This window comes from Eleutherodactylus coqui, chromosome 1, assembly GCF_035609145.1.
Source record: "Eleutherodactylus coqui strain aEleCoq1 chromosome 1, aEleCoq1.hap1, whole genome shotgun sequence".
Lineage (NCBI taxonomy): Eukaryota > Metazoa > Chordata > Amphibia > Anura > Eleutherodactylidae > Eleutherodactylus > Eleutherodactylus coqui.
This window is the reverse complement of record NC_089837.1, coordinates 342,214,339-342,238,415: the sequence shown is the minus strand read 5'-3', so window position 1 is coordinate 342,238,415 and position 24,077 is coordinate 342,214,339. Positions and strand designations below refer to the sequence as shown.

Genomic DNA, 24,077 nt, shown 5'->3' with positions numbered 1-24,077 from the left:
CATATTTAATGCACGATGTACATTACAAAGTGCATTAATATGGCCATACAGAAGTGCTTAACCCCACTTGCTTTCGCGAGACAACCCCTTTAATTCCGTTTCATTACTACATTCAGATGGTAGTATTTTCCTTCAGTCAAACCCAGGACTGGAACCAACAGAGAAAAAAATACAATAGAAAATTTGCATTGCCTCTATATTTTGGACCCACTTCTGCTTTTGGCTTACAAATAATACAAAATACTGACCAAATTTGATTTTCTGAATAGGGCCTTATTGTGATTTTATAAACCTTTTAGTTTTGTAAACCTTTGAAGCCCCATCTCTGTTCACCCCAGTGTTGTATTAACGTAAAACCCCAGCCGATATATGGTCGTCTGAAGCTGCCTTAAACGGGGTTTTCCAGGAAAACAGTTTTTGCTGTAATCTCGGGATAGGTCAATACTTGACCTGCTGGGGTCCATTGCTTGGGGCCCCAGCTAATCAGGCGTCCACTGTTAACACAACACACAAGCTGGTGCTCTAACCCATGTAGTGGTCACTGCTTGTAATTGCAAGGGCAGCTCATAATGGATTAGGGCACAAGCTTCCGCTCTGTTCATGTGTGCTGTGGCACTTAGTGCGTGTCAGGGTCCTAAGCAGCAGATCAACTGTGACCTGAGGATAGGACATCAATAGTATTTCTCTGGAAAACCCCTCTAAGTACAGTGACCCTTTAAAAATTAAAAAGCAGACAGGAAATACTGAGCCAACAGTTTGTAGGTTTCTAGCAGCAACACTTTAACAGCTTTTTCATTCCCAAGTACACACATGTAGAAAAGGGATACAACGGTTGCTTTAAATAAAAAAGGAGATAACCTGGTCAGGTATGTTTTAATTGCCTAAGCAGAGGTCAGAATCCTGCTGCTCACTGTAGATAACAGAACATTTTCCAGTTTTCCCATTTAGACATCTTCATAAATTATCTGCATTCAAATACAACCCAACCCTCGGGTGAAGAGGCATCAACCTCGGGAAACAATATCCCATTTATCATTAGTTGGACTTACCAAGAGCAGAATACTTCTGAAATGAAGAAATAACCTTATACACTTTTTCAAACAAGCCAGGAGGTAGTAACTTTTATATCATCACAGAGAATGTTATGTGCAAAAGATATTGTATCAGAGAACCCATTTCAGCCCAAATCACTTGATGTTACGGAGCAAGATGCACCCATGTAGCATTAGAAGGCTCTTTATAAATACCGTCAGCCACATGTCAAATTGGAGATCTTGATCCGGCATATTACAAACACTTTATTGCAGTAAGCACAGGGTGCATTTACAAAAAGCACTTTGGCCCCCAAAGCATACATTTGTGGCCATGGCTCCACGTTTACATTGAGTCCTAGCCAACTGATCCTCTCACCCATAGGTAGGGTTGTGGATTTCAAGCAGAAACCTTGTATTTGAAGTTGGCAGGCATATGCGTAGATTGCATAAACCTTGGCATATAGCAGTAGTTCTGAGCTCAGAGATTTCACATAAACCTTAACGTGAATCTGTAGCTTTTATCATCATGCCCTTCTGTGCATTGTCAGTCTTCATAACAGCCAAAGCTTTGTTCTTACAGAGCTCCGAATTCCCTGCATAGGCCTAGATTTACCAGATAACCCCATGAGCACCTGCAGTCAGGGCTCACAGAATACGGTTTGTTTTTTTTAGCTAGGCCAATGTACAGAATTCAATGAGTTCTTAAGTGACAGCTACAGCATGCCAGTCATAGTGAAGATAGCACGCTATGTAGGGGATATGGTGGTCTGTATTGGAAGAACAGAACTCTGGCCGCTATAAATATCAAGTTGACCAATGTAGAATTTTTATCCTAAAATACCAAACATGGTATTAAAGAGTTATTTACTTCCATGTTAAACAGAATTTAAAATATTTGGATATGTGGATTAGATGTACGGATACTCTGACAAATTGCCCAATAGAGATCAGTTAGATTTTACTTTTAAGCAGAAGTTTGAAAATGTAGTTCCTGAAGGCTGATTGCGGTCTGGTGGAAGTCCCCCTTTAAACCCTACGTGTGAACAGATAGGAGGACCTCTGCTGATGTGCAGGTGCTTGTTCCTTTTGCAGGCTATTCTACAACCTGTTATCTGGACCCAAAACACAGAAGACAATACAAGCACAAGAGACCATTCAGTGCAAGTGGATTCAAGCATGCTTGCATGTGTTGATCAACGACAAGCTTTAACTGTACTTTGAAACACCGTTATGGCCAAAGTCACCCACTGGAAGCACTTAATGACCATACAAAAATACATACATCTTCAAAATTGTAAAAAGTAATGCTTTATGGTAGTCATTTTATTCATTTAGACATACACCACAATAAACGTTCAGTATCCAACATTTTGTAGTGTTTAGGCTAGGTTACAGTTCAGAAGAACAGACAGATACCCAGCAAAAGAAGAACATTTTTTTGTACGACAAAGACCGGATTCTCAGTTCTCCATTTATTCACCGGGCACGTGGTTCAATTGGAAGGGTCCAGTTGTAGCTTTAGGGTAATGCTGGAGACAAAGCCTCTTAGTTCAACAGGTGAACCATGAAATACTGTATAAAGGGCCACACTTTATTATAACACAATGGAATGTCGTATAGCCTTGGCCGCACAATATCAACTCAGTAGCTTGCCTGTGTAAACAACCTCAGAATAGCAAGTCTTAGACTGGCCTATGATCAAGAACTTAAATTGATACCTCGTGTATTTAAATCACAGGTTTGCAGCAGTCCTATGGGACGTGCAGCACTTATTTTAACACTTATTAGAAGGGAGAGGCACCCTTACAGGGATTTTCACATTGCAGAATGTGATGGCGCAACACTAGCCATCACTTTTATGACTTTAGGAACCCTCACCCATCTTGAGAATGAAGGGGATGCAGCACTGCACTTCCTTCTGAACACTCCAGTTGAATGGAGTTGCCCTGTAGGTTCCTGGCACAGCCGGGGACCACTGAGCGGGGGGAAAACGGGAGGAGAGTTGTGGGGGAGGAAAGGAAATCAGTGCTATCCCCCCCATTATTGTCAGGATCAGTGGTGGTCCCAGCGGTCTGAAGCACCTATTACCGTAGGATATTGGAAAACCCCCATTAAGTAAAGCAGTTGAGCTACTGCTCCCATGATGCTCTGGCTGAGGTTCTTGTCAATATACCTCAATCTGTGAAACAAAAGAAAACCTAAAGTGCCACTGACTGTAACATTGTCATACGTACTAAAGAAGGTGCTATTCAGCATAGTTTAGATTCCTTGATAGTGTTCAAGGCGGTCCTTTGCTTGAATGATACAAACTACAAAAATACTTCAGTGCAATAAAGGAAAACTTAAAACAAAAGTTCAAGTGGGACATTAATAAAGACATTTTACTAACATACTGAAGAAAGAAAATATAGTGGCGACTCAAAACAATAATGTTCTGAAGGTAAACTAAAAGTTGTGCCCATATAGAATGGTTACCAAACGTGGACTTGTATGCTCTTAGGGGAGATAGATATAAGAGTCTGCTCCATCACCAAGAACCCCTCTTGTGGAAGAAGTATTTTCCAAAAGGGTTATATTCTGGCCAAGACAGCAGCTACAGAGACCACTTCAGAAAGAAATATGCATTGGGCTGATTGGTAGATATTGTACCTTGGGCGGGTTTCTAACTTGGGATACGAGCAGACACTGGGTTAAATCCATAGCAACTTGGTTGTTCACCAAGGAAATTCAAAGCAGTTCTTGTAAAAGGCAAAAAGCAGAAGGCACTTTAACCTACGCTGTGACATCATTTGAAGTCTTGCAAAGCTCTCGCCTAATGACCAATTTAACAAAGACAAGTCAATGGTAGAGATGCTGAACATCTCGAAAGAAATCATGGATATTTAACATATGGACTGTGCATAAAAGGTCCAGTCATTCACAGTTCACTGTAGACAGACATGTTACGTCACCCACGGAGTTGGCTTTATTTTGGCATACTGTTCATGTCTGCAGGGTAGAGTTATGCCTTGTTAGTCCCACAGACAAAAAAAAAATCTGGAAAAAAATGTTGATGCACACTGCAACTTATCCACGTCACTGGAAATACATGAAGGCTCTAGTGGAGATACATGGCCATTACTGTGAAAGACCTAGACAATGACAGTCATTCGAATCCTCCCTACCAGGCACTCCTCAGCCAGTACCTATTCCACACAAGTAGAGGGGCTCCAGCCAAGCTGTTCATTCTCAGCATGTACGGTCTCATGACAGCAGTTTCCTTTATGTGCGTCCTACATTAGAAAGCTCGGATCATGCTAGGGCAAAGCTCTACACAGTTACTATCATGCATGTACAATATGGAGAGTCCTCACTACTCAGAATTTAGGATACAGATGTTGAAACTGCAACAGTGGTATAGAACAGTTGACACAGGCGACAGGTGCAGAGCACCACTAAACTGACAGCTTGTGGTTTTCATCATCAGGGGCCGGTCGCTCCTACTCAGCGGTTTCTATATAAAATCAAAATGATAAAAGGACACCAAAAACTGTGATGTAATTGGACATTGAAATATTGGGCAGTCTACTACGGCATAGAGCAGTCCATAGAACGAATAGATGGGTTACTAGAAGAAGCACACTTTGTGGCGTTTTTACTATATGTTTTGTGCAAATATGCTGCAGTCCGGTGTTAGCTGTAAATCAATAGAGAATATTAAAACACTGTTTTATATCTTTTTGGGGGGCCAGTGCTATTTTAACACAAGCTTTTCTATAGAACATGAAAAAGGGGGGGAAAAAACGTGTCGATATGTTAGCATGAGTGTCTGACTTGTTTCAGTGAGAAAGCATGGTAATAGTCTCACTTCCAAGCGACCCTTCAGTCTTTGAAATATAAGGATGGTTGCACTACTTCTAACTACCGGATGCACACTTTGTGTTAGTATGCATCATTAGACTAAAGGTGCATTTACACAGCAAGATGATTGCTCAAAAGGCAGTTTGAATGATAGTTTTGAGCGATCACTTTGCATAAGCTCTTAAGTAGCCAATTAGCTACTTAAGAGCTTATTAGTGTGTAAATGAAGCACACGCTGTATACAAAAGACAGCGGGAGCGCTGTCTTCTGCAAACAGCTGCTTTGCTCTTGGAGCTGTCAGCTGGTATCCTGCTGAGCTGATAACGCCGAAAACAGCAGAAGCTGCTTTGTTCTCTGAGCTATCACTGAGAGCTCCATGCGGGATATCAGCTGAAAGAATGCTATCAGCTGGTATCCCGCTGAGAGCTCAGTGCGCGGTGCTGATGAGGCTCATCGCTGATTTTTTAGCTTGCTAGAAATCAGCGATAAACGAACCGTGCACAATGACAGTGTGTTTAGACAACGATTACCGCTCAAAAGATGGCTTTTGAGTGAATTTTGAGCGATATCGGGTCTAAATGGGCCTTAAGACACTACACGGATCTGACTGGCCAGTGCGGCTCACATGGACAGCGCTAATCAAGAGCAGTATGTAGTGTCTTCCACTATGGATTCATACTAATACGCAGCGTGCATCAGGTAGTTAGGAGTACTGCAGCCATCTGTCCAGGACCAGAGGGTCACTTTAGCAAGTCATACAGATCCCAAAAAGTAAAAGGGAAAAATTCTGTTTAAATTCATCCATTCTATTCTTTATTGTAGAACAGAATGTTTAAACTTCAGCATTCTGAATCCTTAGGCCAGTTTCACAGGAGCACAATATGGGTGCAAATCGTTGCCAATTATTTAGTTAGATGGCCTGTAAGGCCTGGACACGTGTCTGTATTACACTAGTGCAAAACTAACGCAAGTTCCACATGCAGATTCGGACAACAGAATGCATTGCAGTTAATTTTTCAGGAATGCACAGAGCATGCTTGGGATGTCAAAATCAGCAGGACCGTCTTCTGCTGCGGCTTTTTTTCTGCTGTAAGTGAATAGGGTTTGTTAAAACCCGATTCATTTACATTGTATTATACATTGCGGATTTACTGCGGAATTTCGACTCACCCTTGCGTTAAAGCTATACTGAGGCTTTGTTGCGCTATTGATTTTTAACCATCAAGTGACTGCAGCCCAATAGATTGCAAACAACTCAACGTATTTCTTTGATTTTAAACTAAGCTATAGTCCAATGAGTAAGGCTACAAAGACTGACCGCACTAATCCACAGCTCAGATATACTCACCAATGCTGGCGGGGTTTGAAGACCACACCTCCATCAAGAGATTGCTCAAATTACCTAATCCAGCGCTAATCACAGCCAACGCTGGATTAACCAACCACAGCTATTCAATGAATAAATGGCTCGCAGCTCAGCCAATCGGAGCAAGCTGTTGCTGGAGGCATGGTCTTGAAAGCCCGTGACCAGCAAGAGATGCTCTGCAGGCACAGACAAGTGCCTGGAAGCCTGCAGGGACAGCGCCTACTAGGTGAGCATTTGATTTTTTTTTTCAGCTTCCTCGTTATCCACTGTGCAGAAAACGCCGGCATAACGCATGCCAACGCTGCTGAAATTGCCAACACTGCATTTACTGCAAACACCTGCGTGAGGGAGGCCCAAGGCCAGTTTCACACAGGCGATCGAGGTATCGCCGCAAGAAAATTGCAGCAATATCGCAACTCTGCTCATGAGGTCTGAGCATCTCTCATGAGAAAGACAATAGGACTTCCTAATGCTAAAAAAATCCAACGCACGGAAAATTGCAAGTTTGCGCAATGCGATAAGACGAAGGCTCTGTAGGCGATTTTTAAAAAAAGCGAAATGCAGAAAGATGTGTCGCAATTTTTTTTTTCACTCAACATTGCACGAGTGAAGACATCGCAAATGGAAATGAAACGATTGAAAAGCATCGTGTGATACCTGTCCAAGGGTATGTTCACATGGGGCATAATTGCTGTGGAAATGTCACACAGAATATCCACAGCCTTGGATGAGATTTAGGCAAGTCTTGTCCACAAGGCGAAGAAATATTCTGCCTGTGATTCACAGCAGAATGAACATAGGCTGCAGACTCAAAATCCTCAACATGTCACTAGTTTGCACTGTATGGGTAAAATCCACAGAAAATCCAAACCATTAGGGGCAGAAGATCCACAGAGAATACAGCCTGGGTGAAAATATGCCAGAGCACTTATCAGATAACAGGCCCACCAATGACTTATTCACACAAGCATGGTTTCTGGTCCTTTTGCGGTCTGTATTTGCAAATGACTGCACACTGCCCCATTATAGTCCGTTAAACTATACAGACATGTTACATTACCCACATACAGCCAAAAAAAAAATAAAAAATCATCACAGCATGTCCTATTCTGGTCCAACTTCATAGATAAGTCAGCCATTCAAGCCAATGGGTGAGCACGCGCACAAGAAAAACAAAATACAACATTATAAGAATTGGTCCATTTTTCATGCACCATATCAGACGCGCTCAATGGAATCAAGCCCAACATCAAAGGCTGCGTTCACACTTGACGATTGTTGCACTGCAGCAGAACAGATTAAAGCATGTGGTTTTTGAAAAATGCTAAATATGAAGGCACCCGAGGGCTCCTTCACACTGGTGAGGGCAATATGGCATATCCATCTGAAAACAGCTTTGCATCACTGCGACCCTCTGCCGCAGTGGTCACAGTTGCGGCAGAGGCTTGCGGAGTTCTCCCATTGTTTTCAATGGGGCTGGCGTTGCTGCCGGTGGCCCCATTGAAAGTAATGGGCAATATTGCAAAAAGATTTAAAATGCTGCCCTTTTTCTTGCCTTGCATCGCAACACGGTGCCATGCAGGAAGCCGCAAATGTGAATGAACCCGTTTGCGATCCCGCACGATTTTCACGCCAGTGTGAGGGCCCCCCTTTGGAGTCTTCTGTCAAGCCCAAGGAATGCACACTGTCAGGAGAAGCTTAAAGCGAACCTATCGTATTGAAAATACAATGCAGGCAACAGTATTGAGCAGGAGGAGCTGGGCAAATGAATATATAGTGTTAGAAAAGTTCTAGTATAACTTGTATTTAGCCCGCTCTGGGTTTAGTAATCACCAGGGCATCCCTATCATTAACTGACAGCTCTTGCTACGCACACTCATACATTGAAGATGGTTAGTCACTAACTAGGATTACTGCTAAGCCCAAAGCGAGCAGAGATTTAAGTGACTAAAATACAAGTTCTACTGAGTATTTTGCGATTAAACTATACAGCAATCTGCTCAGCTCCTCCAGCTGTATAACATGAATCTGCTCAGCTCCTCCAGCTCTATAACATGAATCTGCTCAGCTCCTCCAGCTGTATAACATGAATCTGCTCAGCTCCTCCAGCTCTATAACATGAATCTGCTCAGCTCCTCCAGCTCTATAACATGAATCTGCTCAGCTCCTCCAGCTCTAACATGAATCTGCTCAGCTCCTCCAGCTCTAACATGAATCTGCTCAGCTCCTCCAGCTCTATAACATGAATCTGCTCAGCTCCTCCAGCTCTATAACATGAATCTGCTCAGCTCCTCCAGCTCTAACATGAATCTGCTCAGCTCCTCCAGCTCTAACATGAATCTGCTCAGCTCCTCCAGCTCTATAACATGATGCACAACAGTACGTTTTCAGTGCGACAGTTCCCTTTAAGTTACTGCACTAGAGGGCGAGCGGGAGGGAATGAGAGAGACAGGGCTCTGGTCCATAAACGAGCCCGCAACTATGAAGGAATGCCATCTGGATCAATAGTCTCCAACTTATGGCTCTCCAGTTGTTGCAAAACTCCAACCCCGCACTTGCCTTGAAGAGCCACAGACTGGAGATCACCAATGTAGATACAACACACTATGAACTCACTGCCCACCCATCTTCTATACCAGTGTTTCTCAACTCCACTTCCCGAGTACCTCCAGCAGGCCATGTTTTCAGGATTTCCATAGTATGGATAAAAACTCTCAGAGCATTTAGTCATCACTTAAAAGAGAACTGTGAGATTCATTCTTGCAACAAAGTCTCAGGCACAACAAGGTTTCCATATACTGGTTATGGTATTTGACACAGCACGTTGGCCAGGTTTTACATGCCATCCTCCTACAGTTAGACTACACTACGATCCGTGTGATTAACCTAAAAGCAAATATCTGATGAAAGAAAGATGGCCTTGTACAAAAGATTTGTGTGTCTTAATGCAGAATGTCATCAACTACTTGAGCTGCATAGTAAACTTAATGAAGGTAGACTCCGTAAAGTCATACTGTTGTCACCATCTCCAATTGGCTGGGATTACCATACATCAAAATTAGTATTTTCCATGAATAGAGGGTGCTTTGAGATTTGAGGTACCAGTAATGCAGAGTAGTGACGGCACCAGTACAGTCTACAGAGGAGGGATAAGCAGCTTTAAAAGAGTTTTTCATTTTTCAAAGATTAAAAATTGAAAAAAAAAGTTTAATAAAAGTGTCTGGAATTTCTTTTCAAACCTGCTTGTCATCTTGCAGAAAGAGATGAAGGAACATACTCCCCTGTCCCAGCCCCGCACCTCCCGTTCAGACTGCAGTCCGCATCCCCAGACTGGAGTCAGTCGGCAATGTTCCATCTACAGGCACGGACTGCAGCCTGTAAACAGAGCACCAGCAGGGTGAACGGGAGGGGCGGAACGAGAGCTGCTGGGGTCATGGACAGCACATATGCGCACGCCTGTTATTTTTCATGATGGCCACCAGGGGGAAAAAAACAAAAAAAAACACAAAAACGTAAGATTCCTTTAGGCTGGCCCCACTCTTCAGATAGCTCTATGCTCTTGCTCAATGTAGAGAGAGTCCCCCCTACCCTTTAGAACTATGTTAAAATTCAACTAACCCAATTCTTCTCTATTAACACCATCGCCTGAGCAGTACGAGGCCCGCATACACATTAGATGGTAAGTTGATTCAGTTGATGGTAATCTAAAGTGTGTGGCCAGCCTTGGGTTGGAATCTAAGTTTTTGGAGCCAAAACCAAAAGTGGATCAAGTAGGAAGAAGTAGTTCTGTTCCTTTCGACTCATTCGCTTTGGCTCAAAAATCTGCAACAAGCATGACCTTGTACTGTTAAATCAAAGACATACTCAACTTCTGGATATAACAATCTCTACATGGAAGGGTGTAGCCAAAGTACTTTCTTGGTCCTTGTTTCTGAGAAATAAATGACTACCGAAACCCAATGTTCTCTCGCTATATAGCCATGTACCTTCACAGCTATGAAGGGCAGCCTTCTTTTACACATTACCCATGAAACCTTGCACCGTGGTTGACTGAGCGGCTGCCATCATTCAAGCTGGCTTAAAGTCCACAGCCATTTCTAAAGTCATTCTCCAGCTCAGTTTTTAGTTAACCGCTAACATTGAGCATCAGTCTGAATCTAGCGCAAAAGGCGGCTTTCAATGGGTTTTCGCGCATCTCAAAATCTTCACGGTGCTGGTGGCTGTAAGAAGCAGGATGTTTCAGTTATACTCAGTATGCATAGAAACCAACGGACAATGTATTTGGCTGCTAATGTTGTTCTCTGAAAACGCATGAATCACCAGTGGTAGCTGCAGTGTACATGGCAACCGAAAATGCCAATGGTAGCAACACAATACACATCTTAACCAATCAGCCTCAATTAAAAAAAATTAAATAAAATACCCGCATTGAAGGATTGACACATACATATACAAAGAGGGAGGCACAAAAGGAGGGAAAGATGTCACCAAGAACAGAGAATGTGCCATTCAGAACACCTTGGTAAGTACAGTTAAAGCTTGCCACTTTTTTTTTTTTATACCACTCCTTCATCCAGCCATTTCAATGGGGAGGTGCCGTTAACAAACATACACATATATCCAGGGCCCTTTCAGTCAAAAAGTAAGAAAAAAAGAAAAAAAATTGGTTAAGATTGTTCTTGGAAAACGGCCTGTCCGCCAACAGAAGTGTACTGCAAAATAAACTTTAAGGAAGCAGTTTCCTTCAGACGCGAGTTAAGAGTTCGTTGGAGAGGCCTCTTATTCTTGTTTATCCTGCAGTTGCCGTTTCCAGGCCTCATTCAAGTAAACTAGTCGTTTGTAGTTGATGATAAGGAGAATGAAGTTCAGCAAATAGGTGGTGACGCAGATAACACAGAAGTCCTTCAGCACAAAGTACAAGATGTATGCTAGGTAGAGGGAGCCTACTACCGAGACTATGGAGGTGGTCATTAATACTAGTGCTGCTACCGCACTTACTGTCATACCTGCAAGAGAGAAGAGAGACAAGTCAACTGGATACGGACACCGGGACCCAACAGGATTGTAACAAACAAACTAAAGACATTCTGATGATCTATTGAAAAATGCAGTTCCCAAAGCGGACTACAGAACTGACTAGGTGTAAGACATACTAGAATGATCTTCCTCTATAAAACTAGTCTGAAGCTTAAAAATACATGGAGGCGCTGTTTACCGTAGAGCAGACATGTACAGTACATCTTATCACTATTAACAAAACTGAACTTCTTTGCTCCATATCATCTCACGATCCAACAGAAGCGTGACAGGGTACTGAAACAGCAGCCAATGGCCGTTAGGCCTCATGTCCACGGGGAAAATCAGGCCCGCTACAGATTCTCCATGGAGAATCCGCAGCGGGTCCCTCCTGCCCCACGGACATAATCCAAAAAAATAAGAATAAACTCACCTGAAGTGGTCCGTGCGTGTCTTCCTTCCGTCGCGGTCGGATCTTCTTTCTTCAGCCCGGTGGATGTGCTCGGCACGACGGCTGCGTGCCGGGCACATCCGCCGAGTCAAAGAAAGAAGTTTCTGGCCGCGAAGGAAGGAAGACCTGCATCGCCCGGAGCAGGCGAGTTTAATTCAGGCGCGGGTCAATAGAAGCCTGCGGGAGCCGTCCCCGCGGGAGACCCACGTCTGAATGGAGCATGTCCGGATTTTTTCCTGCATGCGGGACCCGTGCCAGCAGGGGAAAATGACATCCGCAGGAATTTAACTACCTGCGAGTGTCTAATGCATCCGTATGGGGCGCGGATCCGCGTGCAGGAAAAACGCTGCGGATTTAAAATCCAAATTTGCCCGTGGACATGAGGCCTTAAAGGGGTATTCCGGTGACATTAAGTTATCCTCTATTTGCAGACTAGGGAATGACTAGCTAATCAGTAGGGGCTCAGACCACTGGGACCCTCATCAATCGCCATAATGGCCCACCCATCATTTCCCTCGAGAGACTGGCAAAATGAATGAAGCTGCAGCATGCGTATTCGTCCACTGCTCCATTCATTTCAGTTGGGGCACCAAGAAGATCAAGTTCAGGCGCTCTAACTGAAATAAATAGGGTGGTGGCTGAGCATGTGCACAGCCACTCTATACATTTTGGCAGTCTCTTGGGGGGACAAGGGACAGTGTTCTGGTAATCAGTGGGGGTCCCAGTGATCAGACCCCCACCGATTAGCTAGTTATATCCTATTCACAGGGTAGAGGATACCTTAATGTCACTGGAATACCCCTTTAATCTCTGCAATAGCTCAGACATGCAGTTGCTGCCACAGCCATGGGTCAATTTGCACATAGTCTACCTCTATAATACAGAATTGTATGCATGTTAAAAGACTATAAAGACTTACAAGAAGAAACAGCGCTCCATGTGTGGGAATACCAGACTAGTGCAGTAGGGGCATAGGGCATTCCTCTCCGGCAGAGCACCCGATGACCGATCGGTTCTACTATACGGGAAGCCGGCATTTACAGGTGGTAGAACTTCAGCATTTCATTTGGAAGAATCAACCCATTCTCCGCCAACATCATAAATTGCAGTAATAGTTGTTGATGGCCTAACTCTAAAAACTTTGTTGAGGCCTTTTCATCTCAAAACAGTAACCCCTTGTTCACACTGAAACCAGTTTAGACAAGGCTACATGTAAATGTACTCACCGAGCAGAATCTGTAGTAAATAAAATATAAGTCCAAAGACACTGTTCGGTTGATTCATTACACTATCCTTTCCAAATATGGAACCCAAAAGACCAAATCCTCGGCCCCATCTGCAGGACAGAAAAAGATCAGATGAAAAGCCCCAATAGCTTTTAATAGCCTACCACAAATTTGAAAAATACCAATGTAACAAAGCTTCTGCTGCACCGCTCCCCGCAACTCCCTAAACTCTTCTCTCCTTAACATTAAGGCTGGGTTCACACGGGGCGGAATTGCCGCGGAATGTCTGTGTGGACTTTCTGCATGGAAATTCCGCCAACGTTTTTAATCCCGGGATTAGCTAGCAATGTGGATGAGATTTGCAAAAATGTCATCCACACGCTGCGGCCAAGTCGTGCTGAAATTGCCATGCGGCGTGGAAATCAAAGACGCAGCATGTCAATTCTTTCTCTGTTTCCGCAGCGGCCTCTATCCTCTCTATGGGGAGAGAGAGCTGCAGCGGAATGCCAATGGCGAAGCCGCTCCAAAATTCGCAGGTTTCGAAGCAGCGCTTATCGCACGTTTTTTCTGTGCCGCCAATCCGTGGGATTTCAGTTCTGTATGAAACTAGCCTAAAAGGCGACTCCAGCAAACACATTTTCCCATCTCTGCCCCCTCACCCGATTGCCTGTCACACTCTGTAGGTCTCTTCTGTGTGTTCCAATCACTTCCTGCAGTGCAGCCCCCTGTCTGATTCTTATTAGCCACCATCAAAAGGGTGAGATTTTTTTTACTTTCAATCAATCCCATGATGCGTCAGTACTGCACTAGCTGAGAACCCATTTTTGCTTGCACAATGACAGTTTATTATTAGCTTTTACATTCACCTAAAGAAGCCACAGGCAATAAGTATACAGTCAGGAGCATAAGCTGTGATCTCCTCTATTATACCTGTGTGACAGGAGCTGTGAGATCAACATCAGTAACTGTGAGAAGAGTGCAAGTGCCCTCCCTGTAGGCAATTTCTATGGTAGACCCATATAACAGCATCACACAAACTGAGAATCTGAATAGTAAGTGAATCTATAACTCCAAGTAGATCTGAGCTGCTCAGAATGGAGATCACATGACTGAGGAAAAAAAGAGGCCAAGAACCTTAGACAGACAAATACCCAACCAAGGTGACACTAGCTCGCCTGTATATACCGGGGGATAGCAGCATAAATTATTTCATTGAGAGGTGTCATCCACATGGACTTCATGAGGGAGTTGAACCACAATGTGGACTTTAAAATCCATCACAAGTCAATTTCTGGTGAGGAATGGTCACCACAGATGTCACTCCTTCCAAATGTAGTGGGGGTGAAGTCAGCAGCGATTCCACAGCCAAATCTGCATACAACACCCAATTTTTGCTGTCCAATACTATCTGGCCATGGATTATTCTGCCACATGTGGACCTACCCTTAAAGAGCACTTCTTTTTCTATTTGGAGTGCTGAGGACTGTAACCATTTACCATTGGAAGGGTGTGCTGTTTGCATGAAGACAGGTGTAAGGCCTCATGTCTACGGGCAAAATGGATCAGTGGAATCCGCGCGGGTCACCTGCAGTTCAATATGCCTGTAGACATTCATTGGGCATCCGCAGGTAATTAAATACCTGCGGGTGTCATTTTATCCCGGCGCAGGATAAAAACCGCAGCATGCTCCATTTTCTGTGGTTTCCCGCACGGACGGCTTCCATTGAAGTCAATAGAAGCCGTTCGATCCGCTGCACGGCCATGCCATGGATTCGTGGGAAAGCAGGAGATTTTTTTTTTTTTAAAGCACGGCGCCGACATGCCTGTACGCACCCGCCGTGCAGAAGAAAGAAGATCCAGCCGCGACAGAGGAGACCCGCACCTTGTCCAGACAGGTGAGAAAATGTAATTTTTGGCCTCATGGCTGCGGGCATGGCTGGAAACCGCTGTGGGATTCTGCACTGGGAATCCATGCGTGCCTGTGGGCATGAGGCCTTAGGCAATGGAGTGCTGACACCTTGTAGCGGAACAAGTAGTTAGACGCTACTAAGAAAAAGCAGCACATGAAAAAACTATTATGGAATACACTGACGATTCTAATTTGGCAGAGCTTACCTTTAAGAAAGCAAATCTGCATGAAAACCATCTTTAAGCACCCAAAGTTCAAAGGCACAAATGTTGACAAGCTGGATAAAGACACAATATAAACTTTAGGTTGCCATTTTTTGATGGATTTGTAAAGTACTGTTTATTACAAAAGCCAATAGTACAACCAGAGTCATTACTAGAACAAGCTGTGTGTGTTAGGCGTAAAAAGGTACCAAAAGAAGAAATAGGGAAAGCAGTTAGACATCTTGCACATGGCACGCTCTGATTCCACCCGTGCCCGCTGCCAGCGCCTCTGCTTACCTGTCATTTCTTCTGTACTGCAGATGTGCCGCCAACACACATGCGCAATACAGATTTTCCCACGCTGTCACTAGGCAATGACGTGGACTCCACAACCCTTCCGCAATGCTCATTGCAGAAGGGCCACAGGACGGACGGCTTCTATTGGCTTCAATGGAAGCCGCCTGTACGTAGCCTGCTCTAAAATTAAGCATGCTGCGATTTTATTTTAGGCACATTGTGTCCGCAAATAAAATCCACATGTGTGCGTGGAGCAGAGGAATCTCCACGCACATCTATGGGCAAATAGACCAGTGGATCACCTGCATGGGATCCACAATTCAATTTGCCCCGTGCGCATGAGGCCTTAACCAAAAAAAGCAATATAAACTAATGAATTTTGCAGAAGACTTCAAAACAGCAAAAAACTAAACTAAATGCGTAAAGTCAATGGAAGCCGTCTGATCCGCGGCCTTGCGTTTTTTTGTGTGTAAAAACACAGGTAACACATGGATGCAAAAAATGCACAGAAAACAGTGCAAACTGTTTCACAGACCAACCTTACATCCCCGTGTGAATGAGCCCTAACTGCACACCTCATCCTCCCCGCACTGCACTAAGAACCACTGCAGAAATCCCTGATTCATGCAACAGTAGAACGAGGCCAAAGCACAAGATAAAGTGAACTTAGACACAAAGGAGTCGAAAGTCTCCTCCACATGAATATGACTCAGATGAAAGCATGAAGTGTCACATTATACTCTGGACACTAAGCCCACGATTGAGTAACAGCTCTTCTGTAACAACGAAGCAAAGCGCCACTATATATTATTAGTTTCTAGAAAATTTGGTATTCCAGTTGTATTCCAACATTATAATGTATGGCCCATCATTAGGACACGCCATAACACGTAGGATTGGTCCTGGCCAGTCACGAGAACACAGGAATTCTATGAAGGAGCAGCAGCGCTCGCCAGGGAGACGGTCATTCAAGTAAAAAAGGACTACAAATACCCCAATATGCCTTCTCTAACGGCCTGGCCCCATAGGGTACAGCACCATGCAAAGTCATTGGGGCAAGCAGTATAGTAAAGAGATGACGGTGAGGGCTAATTTCACAGCTTGGTGCCCTCTTGCTTTACCTTCTTAAGCATTTTAATTCTAGTTTTCTGCAGGTCTTGCACTTCATGATCCCGGAGCACCACTTGCACAGTACTGGAGGAAGATTTCAGACTACCTCAGAGCCCAAAAAGTCGGAGCAGTTCATCCTTTTATGCGGATAGGTTCATTCACACGGGCGTATTGACATTGCGTATTACACATGCGATAAATGGAGGCAATAAGAGTCAACGGACTTCCATTCACACCCGTGTGTGGACACTGCATACCGATATGCAGGAGAAAGGTGGCAGCATGCTCTATTTCTCCCCGTTATCATGCGCAGCCCTTGAATGGGCTGTATATGGAACACTGTCCATATGTATGTATTGCAACGTTTCCATACGCATCCCCACTAGGAACAGAGCGGGAAATTTGGGGAAAAAAAAAACACTGCATGTTCATGTCAGATTCGCGGGCATGCGCAGGGCATAATGTGGTCCCTGCTGGCAGAGCGTACAGGCTGGGATACGTACAGCGCTGCAGGAGATCTGCAGCGTTAAACGCTTACGGCCATGTGAACGACCCCTTCGGGCGATTTCACATCTGTCAGAACCTCAGGTCAAATGTTCCATCGCAGATCTTGCTGCAAATACCAGAAGAAAAAAAGGGCTGCATGCAGTGATTTTTTTTCTGTCCCAAAACCAGGCAATCCCCTTTGGCAGCGGGGATTCCCCTTTCCTGCTCCCTGAAGTAGCAGGAAAGGGGAAGTGTGAGGGTCTTATCTCTCCTGTTGATCCCGCTGGTGTGAGTGTACCATTTGCGCTCTCAACCCACTCCCTACCCCGCTGTCAGAGTCCCCGCTAGCCCTGGCAATAGCCCCGCTGTGGCTCTCCCTGGCGCCAGCGTCCTAGCTCGGGTTTCACGGTCGTTCTCCCCGCTGGCCTCCCATCTGCGCTCTGACTGGAAGGAGGCACGACAGCCAGACTCACCAATCTTACACATCAGCTACATCAAAAGGGACAAGAATTTCTTACCGACACCTCTGAGTCGGACCTGACCTTTCAAGCTGTGTTGACACAAGGAGTCACATGGTATAGCGGGCAGCCGGTGTCGGTAATGCCAGAGCTGTGGGACAGGCTGTAGAGGCTAGTATACCAATGATGCAATGCCTTCTTTCTATCACTGCATTGGCAAAGAGGGAAGTGGCGGTTCCAACTCCGAGGTGCCGGTAAGAAACTTAAATCCCCAGACAGCCCCTTCAACTACGAATGTTTAGAAAAGCTGGCCGCATCAAATTAAATATGGCAACTTGCCAATTTCAACCATCCATCTAATGTGTATGGGGGCCTCCTAACCCTCCCTCAACAGCAGATGTTGGGTAAAAGAGGGCCCAGGTATGCTGGCTTCTTGGAGATTGGCTGCTTCAGCCAAGAATACAGTAGTAGCAAAGTAATAATTACAAACACAAAGTGCCTGCTGGTGATCGCGGAATTCCGCGGTCTCCATTAATGCTATATTAATGGAGACCTCCCGCGGCTAATAGAACATGACGCAATTTATTTCCCGCTGCGAAAATCCACAGTAGAATTCCGTATATGAGTATTGGCAGGCAGAAAAGCTATTAGGTTTAATAGAACCTAACAGCTGCGGAATTCACACATGTGAAATGCGGTAGAAATCCGTCCATGGGCATTCACCTATAGCCACACAGCAATTCTGCGATTATATTTAAAAAAAAAAAAAAAAAAACGCAGCATGTTCTATCTTCGGGCATCCCCCCAGAATACTTGCCCATCGTTTTTAATCGGACCCTAAGGCTGGGTTCACACAGAGCGGATTTGCCGCGGAAATTCCGTGCGGAATTTCGCCGCGGCAAATCCGCATGCAGCCGCTAATCCCGGGATTAGCCAGCCATGTGGACAAGATTTCTCAGAAATCTCGTCCACACGAGACGGCAAATCCGCTGCGGCTAATCCGGCAGAAACCGACACTGCGGTGCGGATTTGCCGACCGCAGCAGGTCTTTTTTTTTCCGCTGCGGCTGCGCTCTCCTCTATGGGAGCGCCGGCCGCAGCAGAAAAGCGGGCGGACAGGCCGCTTCAAAGCCGCCACGGGTTTTTCCACGGCGGGTCTCCCGGCGGAAATCTCGCGGTTTTTGCTGCGGACAAACCACGGGATTTCCGTTGCGAATCTGCCCCGTGGGATCCCAGCCCAAGACATCACATGGCCCTTGTGTTCTGTGTAATGCTTCCTACTGAAATCAATGGGAAACACTTGATTCTCTGACGCGCGTGAAACACGTGCCTGAGGATTGCAATTTCACAAAAACTGTGTGAGGCATTTTTAAATTAAAAAAAAAACAACAACACACCAGCGTGAAAACGTATATTGGCAGGCGCGATATTGGACTGAGTGTCTCCATCCAATATCGTGTATACCCGTGTGAATGTAGCCTTATTCTGATGCAGTGTCTGGTATTGGGGTGAAGAAAAACGCAGTAAATCCGTTGTCACATTCAGCCACGTGAGGCTTGTAGCAGCCCATGCTCACGCCGCAGAAACAACACATGTCCGTAACAAATCTGCGGCGTGTGATTATGCCCGGATAACTACACTTCCCAGGAGGTAAGGCAAAGCAAAAGTAGTGCAGACAATGAAGAAAAAAAAACGCTACTATGGGCAAAAAGGCCCCGTACATCTAATGCAGATGACAGTGAGGACCTTTTACAGAGATGGAAGCAGAGTAAAGGCCCTTCTAGATGAGCCGATTCATTGTTTGAGCGAACCGATCGCTCAGTTTATACAGCCGATACATCGTTGGCTCATTCAAACAAGGAATTGTTCACATTCGCTGTATCAGTGAACGAGAGGGATTGAACAATGAATGACAAGTGAATGAGCCAACGATGATTTTTATGCCTGCATAACACGGACAGGCGAGAAGCAAACAATCATTCGTCGTTGGCTCATGTTTAAACAACCATTGTTGTCCACTTTTGCTTGTTTTAACCTTTCTTTTGAATAGTTCTGTCTAAAAGCATCCTAAGCTTGTATGGCATCTAAGATTATTGATGCTACTGTCATGTACGGCTCAGCCACACAGTGTTCAGCACCTTCTGCCATACGTATATATGACATATCTTGCTGTACAGGCTAACCGCGTAAGCAGACATTGTGTACTGTACTATACATTCTCTTAAGGCCCTTTTTCATGCAACGATTATCGCTCAAAATTTGTCCAAACGGCCGAAAATGAGGGATAATCGTTACACGTAAACACAGGCATTGTGCAATTTTCGTTTGAACAATGGATTTCAGCTCGACTAAAATCCATCTTTCGGCCGCTGAAAGGCTGAGCAAACCTACTCCATTAAAATGTATTTGGCTTATTTTTCAAAAGACTGCAGGATGTTCCTATGCATGTTTACACTAGCAGCAAGGAGAACAATGAAATGTGTTGGCAGCTGTTTACACAACTGGACGGGTGCTTAAACACACAATAGGCTCTGCAAACAACTCCTGGAGGTCCTTTTACATGCAAATGAAGATAACATGTTAATGGCCATTAACACGTTATGCAAATAGATCACTAAATCTTTCAGCCCTTTTAAGAATTATCTTTGCGTGTAAAAGGGCCTTTCCTGAATATTTCTGCATGGACAAGTGTGGTTTATTTTACTACTCCATTCAATACTAAAATGTCTAGTTTTACAGTGGTCCAGGGAAGGCCATAACACCACTCTGGGCTTCTGACAGGTGCGTGGAGCACACCTGAGGAGAGTTAGGATACTTGGGGGTCTCAGCTACCAAACATTACCTGTCCTGTGGATAAATCCTTTTCGTTCTCCTGAAGCCCTCACATTCCCTGGAGACCAGCTTCTTCTATCCCAGTGTTACCCTGGAGGACATGCGGGCAGTCAGGACCAAGAGCGGCTAAACAGCTTTACTGGCCACACAGGACAGTTTTCATATTACTTGGTGCCTTTCAGCGAGTGGATCACCAAGTAACACATGGTGTCAACGACCACATTTCGGCTAAGGACCCATAATTTTGGGCCATGTGCTGTTTGTGTATTCCACAGACAGCAAATGGCCCCATTATAGCCTGAGGACAAACGTCTACACAGACCAAAAAGAAAACTAATGCAAGATATGCAATGTGCAGTGTCCAGGGAGATCGGACAGGAGTCCATGTGCTGTCCAATGCAAAATGTGCCCAAGTTACTCTGATGCAGCACGGATACAAGCTGTGTGAATACAGCCTAGTAGATCGGGAACCAGGCAGGGGAGCGGTCTCTATTTTCTTGGACCTGGCATATTAGCAGAATGGAAGTCAGGCCGGCGACGCTACTCTCAGTCCGGCGACGCTACTCTCAGTCCGGCGACGCTACTCTCAGTCCGGCGACGCAGTATACAGTAAACCATCTTCTATACAGTTGTCTGCAGGGACGGATCCAAGACTGAATACAAGAGCGCAGTCTGAAAGAAGCCCAAGATTACTTTTACATGACTCTTATTCATTCACTGAACGTTTACCACTCCTGAATGAAAGAGGCAGAGCGAGCCGGAGATCTCTTCCAGCGGCCGCCTCCATTCATAGACGAACGTCTACCGTTTACACTGAGGGAGACATCACTAGATTACATAAGGCAATTGTCGCTGAAAACAGCTGGTACCGCAAGAACACTGTGGAGCGGACAAGGCTTTTTAACTGCTTGCGCTGGCTAGACTGGTAAGTAGAAAGATACCGGCAGCGTGCCCCAAGTAACCAGTCTGCCATGACTTAACTGTTCAGCGCCAGCGCTACTGCCCCTGCCAGCATCTCCACTGGCAAATAAGACAGCTGGAGACAGATGGTGAAAATAAGGGTTCCATAACTGACCGGTCATTCAATGGGACCTTCATATAAAAAAGGTTAAAGAACTGTTGTCTATAGCAAGTCATCATCATTAATGGGGCTTCTAAGGCTGGGTTCCCACGGGGCGGATTCCCGACGGAAGTCCCGCGGTTTGGCCGCAGCAAAAACTGCGAGATTTCCGCCGGGAGAACCGCCGTGGAAAAACCCGCGGTGGCTTTGAAGCGACCCGGCCGCTCGCTTTTCCGCTGCGGCCGGCGCTCCCATGGAGGAGAGCGCGACCGCTGCGGAAAGAAAAAAAGAATGGACATGCTGTGGTCGGCAAAGCCGCGCCGCAGCTTCTGCCGGATTAACCGCAGCGGATTGGCCGTCCCGTGTGGACGAGATTTCTGAGAAATCTCGTCCACATGGCTGGCTAATCTCGGGATTAGCGGCCGCAGGCGGATTTGCCGCGGCGAAGTTCCGCACGGAATTTCCGCGCCAAATCTGCCCTGTGTGAACCCAGCCTTACTTTTATTTGTTTGTTTTTTTTAACCCTGCATTTTCTGCTGGGTTCTCGGCTTCCAGTGCCAATAACAGAGCTCAGCAATGAAATGTCAGGCTGTTATTGGCTGCAGTAGCCTGTCATGTCCCATCAACATGCTGCTGCAGCCTGTAGTAAGCATACATCACAGCGGAGACTAAGAGCTGCTGCACAGCGAGCCGCCGGGAGAATGTGACAGGGACCTATTACACAGGACGATCTTTGGGCAGAGAAGCAGCGGACAGCCGTCCTAGCGATAACTGACTCCTGTGTTCGCTCAATGAACGACGGCGGAGCGGGCCGGGGATCGCTTCCAGCCTCCTTCACAGTAAACAGGCTGATTTTTGTACCCGCTGAAACTGAATGATGAGCGATTGAATTATCATTAGACTCTGCGGGCGTTTATACTGAGCGATCATCATTCAGATCGCTGCGATCCAGCAAGAATCTGAACGATAGTGTAAAATGGCTCTAGTGCGGAGGGGGGAAAAAAAAACACCTCTCAGACTACTCCTTTAAAGGGGTTTTCCAGGGGAATACTACTGATGATGTATCCTCAGGATAGGTCATCAATAGTTGATCGGCTGGGGTCTGTCGCTCAGGACCCCGACAGATCATCTGAGCGGTCGCATGCTGTCAGCGCCGCAAATACACGGATGTCAGAGCGGAAGCCGGAGTAGTGGCCGGTGCTTGGAACTGCAGGTTCGGGTCTCACTGAAATCAGCTGATCGCTCCCCCAGCTGATCAGCTATTGATTACCTGTCCTGAAGACATACGATCAATAGTAAATCACTGGAAAACCCCTTTATGGAAAGTGAGACTATGCTTCCCTGTAGAAGTACAAGGATATACCGCAATACCTGCGCACTGCACTACTTCTCACATGTAATGCCCCAAGGCTTCCTGCCAAGACAGTCAGCTGGAGTCATACATGACAGCTGTACACGTCACCCACAGCGCTGCACTGACTCCTGACCTCTGCCGATCACTTCCTCATACCAGTCCTACCTGCTCCCCAATTACCCCTCTAGAGGGGGGTGTGGCAGCTGGTGGCATCATGCCAAGTCATGACTTCCCACACTCCTAGGTGATGCCTGGCACCCTGGGTGTACCCACTGGACAGCAGCACACAGCTGGCGACGTGGCCCCACTGACTGCCAGAGGGTACTCCCCGGGTGCCTGCAGCACACGTGCCCCGCACTGTACCTGGAGGAGAGGACGGTGGAGCAGCGCACCCACTCGTTGAGGTCGCACATGGCCTGGTAGCCGGGGTCCCGCTCCTTTTCCCTTTCCACGTGGAAAGCATAGAGGGATATAACGATACCGAGCACGCACACCGCATACCGGGCCCCGCTCTCCCACCGCGGCACAGACACTCTCAGCACGGGCGCCGCCATCTTAACCCCGGCCTGCTCTAATCTCTCGCGGGAGCGACACACACATAGAGCGCGCTCCGGCTGCTGCACTGACGTCTCCGCCGGTTACAGGCCTGAGGGCGGCGCCACGTCCCGGAGCTGAGGCGTGGCCACCAATGGGCGGAGGCGGAGCGGGTGACGTCACAGAGAGCCAATGGAAGTGGGAGGAGCTGCGGTGTAGTACTGACTAGTGCTCCCTAAAGAGCCGTCCTCGGCAGTCGTGTGCGGCCGCTCAGCGGCAGTGTGCAGCCTGTGGTCCCTGCTGGCCGCTTCTGAATCCCAGCTGCCGGCCGTGGACCGCAGAAAGGGGCGCTGAGCCGTTAGGATTTACCAGCGAGCAGCAGGCTGTGAAATAAAGTATAAGATTCCTCACATTTAGGACACTCTCACACGGGAGGAAGTATTCCACTAGGCACACTGAAAGACGGAGAAACCTCCATGCACAAGTGTGGAAGACATGGGAAACTCCACACCAAACTTCCACAAGTAGACACGTGGGTGTTGGAGTGGAAGTCCACAGTTGCAGATTAAGCTGCACCTTTCAGTGCACTTAGCAGAATTACCCTCATGTAAAAGCAGTCTGGGAGGGGGGTCACACAGCGGAATCTGCACAGAAAATTTGTTGCATTTGCAGTAGCTGCAAAGTGGATGAGATTTTGAAAATCTTGTCCACAAAATCCAGAAATAACCTGCATAAATCCCGTGCAGAAACTGACTTGCAGCGTGAAATTCAAATCACTGGCATGTCAATTATAGCGCCGTCTCCCCTGCGGAATTCACCCTCTCTCAATGAAGGGTTGAATTATGTAATGAAACCCGGAATGCCCACTGCGGACATTCCACTGAAAATCAGCCCCGTGTGGA

The 24,077-nt window shown here is 46.0% G+C and overlaps 1 protein-coding gene across 1 annotated transcript; it reads right to left on the bottom strand.

Annotated features, from left to right (window-relative positions):
- Nucleotides 1-854: 854 nt before the first annotated feature.
- Nucleotides 855-23,284, bottom strand: VKORC1L1 (vitamin K epoxide reductase complex subunit 1 like 1). Its single transcript, XM_066576058.1, has 3 exons — nucleotides 23,005-23,284; nucleotides 12,934-13,043; nucleotides 855-11,246 (listed from the first exon to the last, which is right to left on the bottom strand). Exons 1-3 carry the CDS (start codon nucleotides 23,193-23,195, stop codon nucleotides 11,020-11,022), a joined length of 528 nt encoding a protein of 175 aa, XP_066432155.1. The 5' UTR covers nucleotides 23,196-23,284; the 3' UTR covers nucleotides 855-11,019.
- Between the last annotated feature and the right edge of the window lie 793 nt (nucleotides 23,285-24,077).

Coding starts and splice junctions, on each gene's coding strand:
- VKORC1L1 (XM_066576058.1), bottom strand. CDS start 23,195: ATGGCGGCGCCCGTGCTGAGAGTGTCTGTGCCGCGGTGGGAGAGCGGG. Junction 13,044..23,004: donor TCCACCGTCCTCTCCTCCAG/GTACAGTGCGGG, acceptor TCTGTCCTGCAG/ATGGGGCCGAGGATTTGGTC. Junction 11,247..12,933: donor TTTACTACAGATTCTGCTCG/GTGAGTACATTT, acceptor TCTCTCTTGCAG/GTATGACAGTAAGTGCGGTA.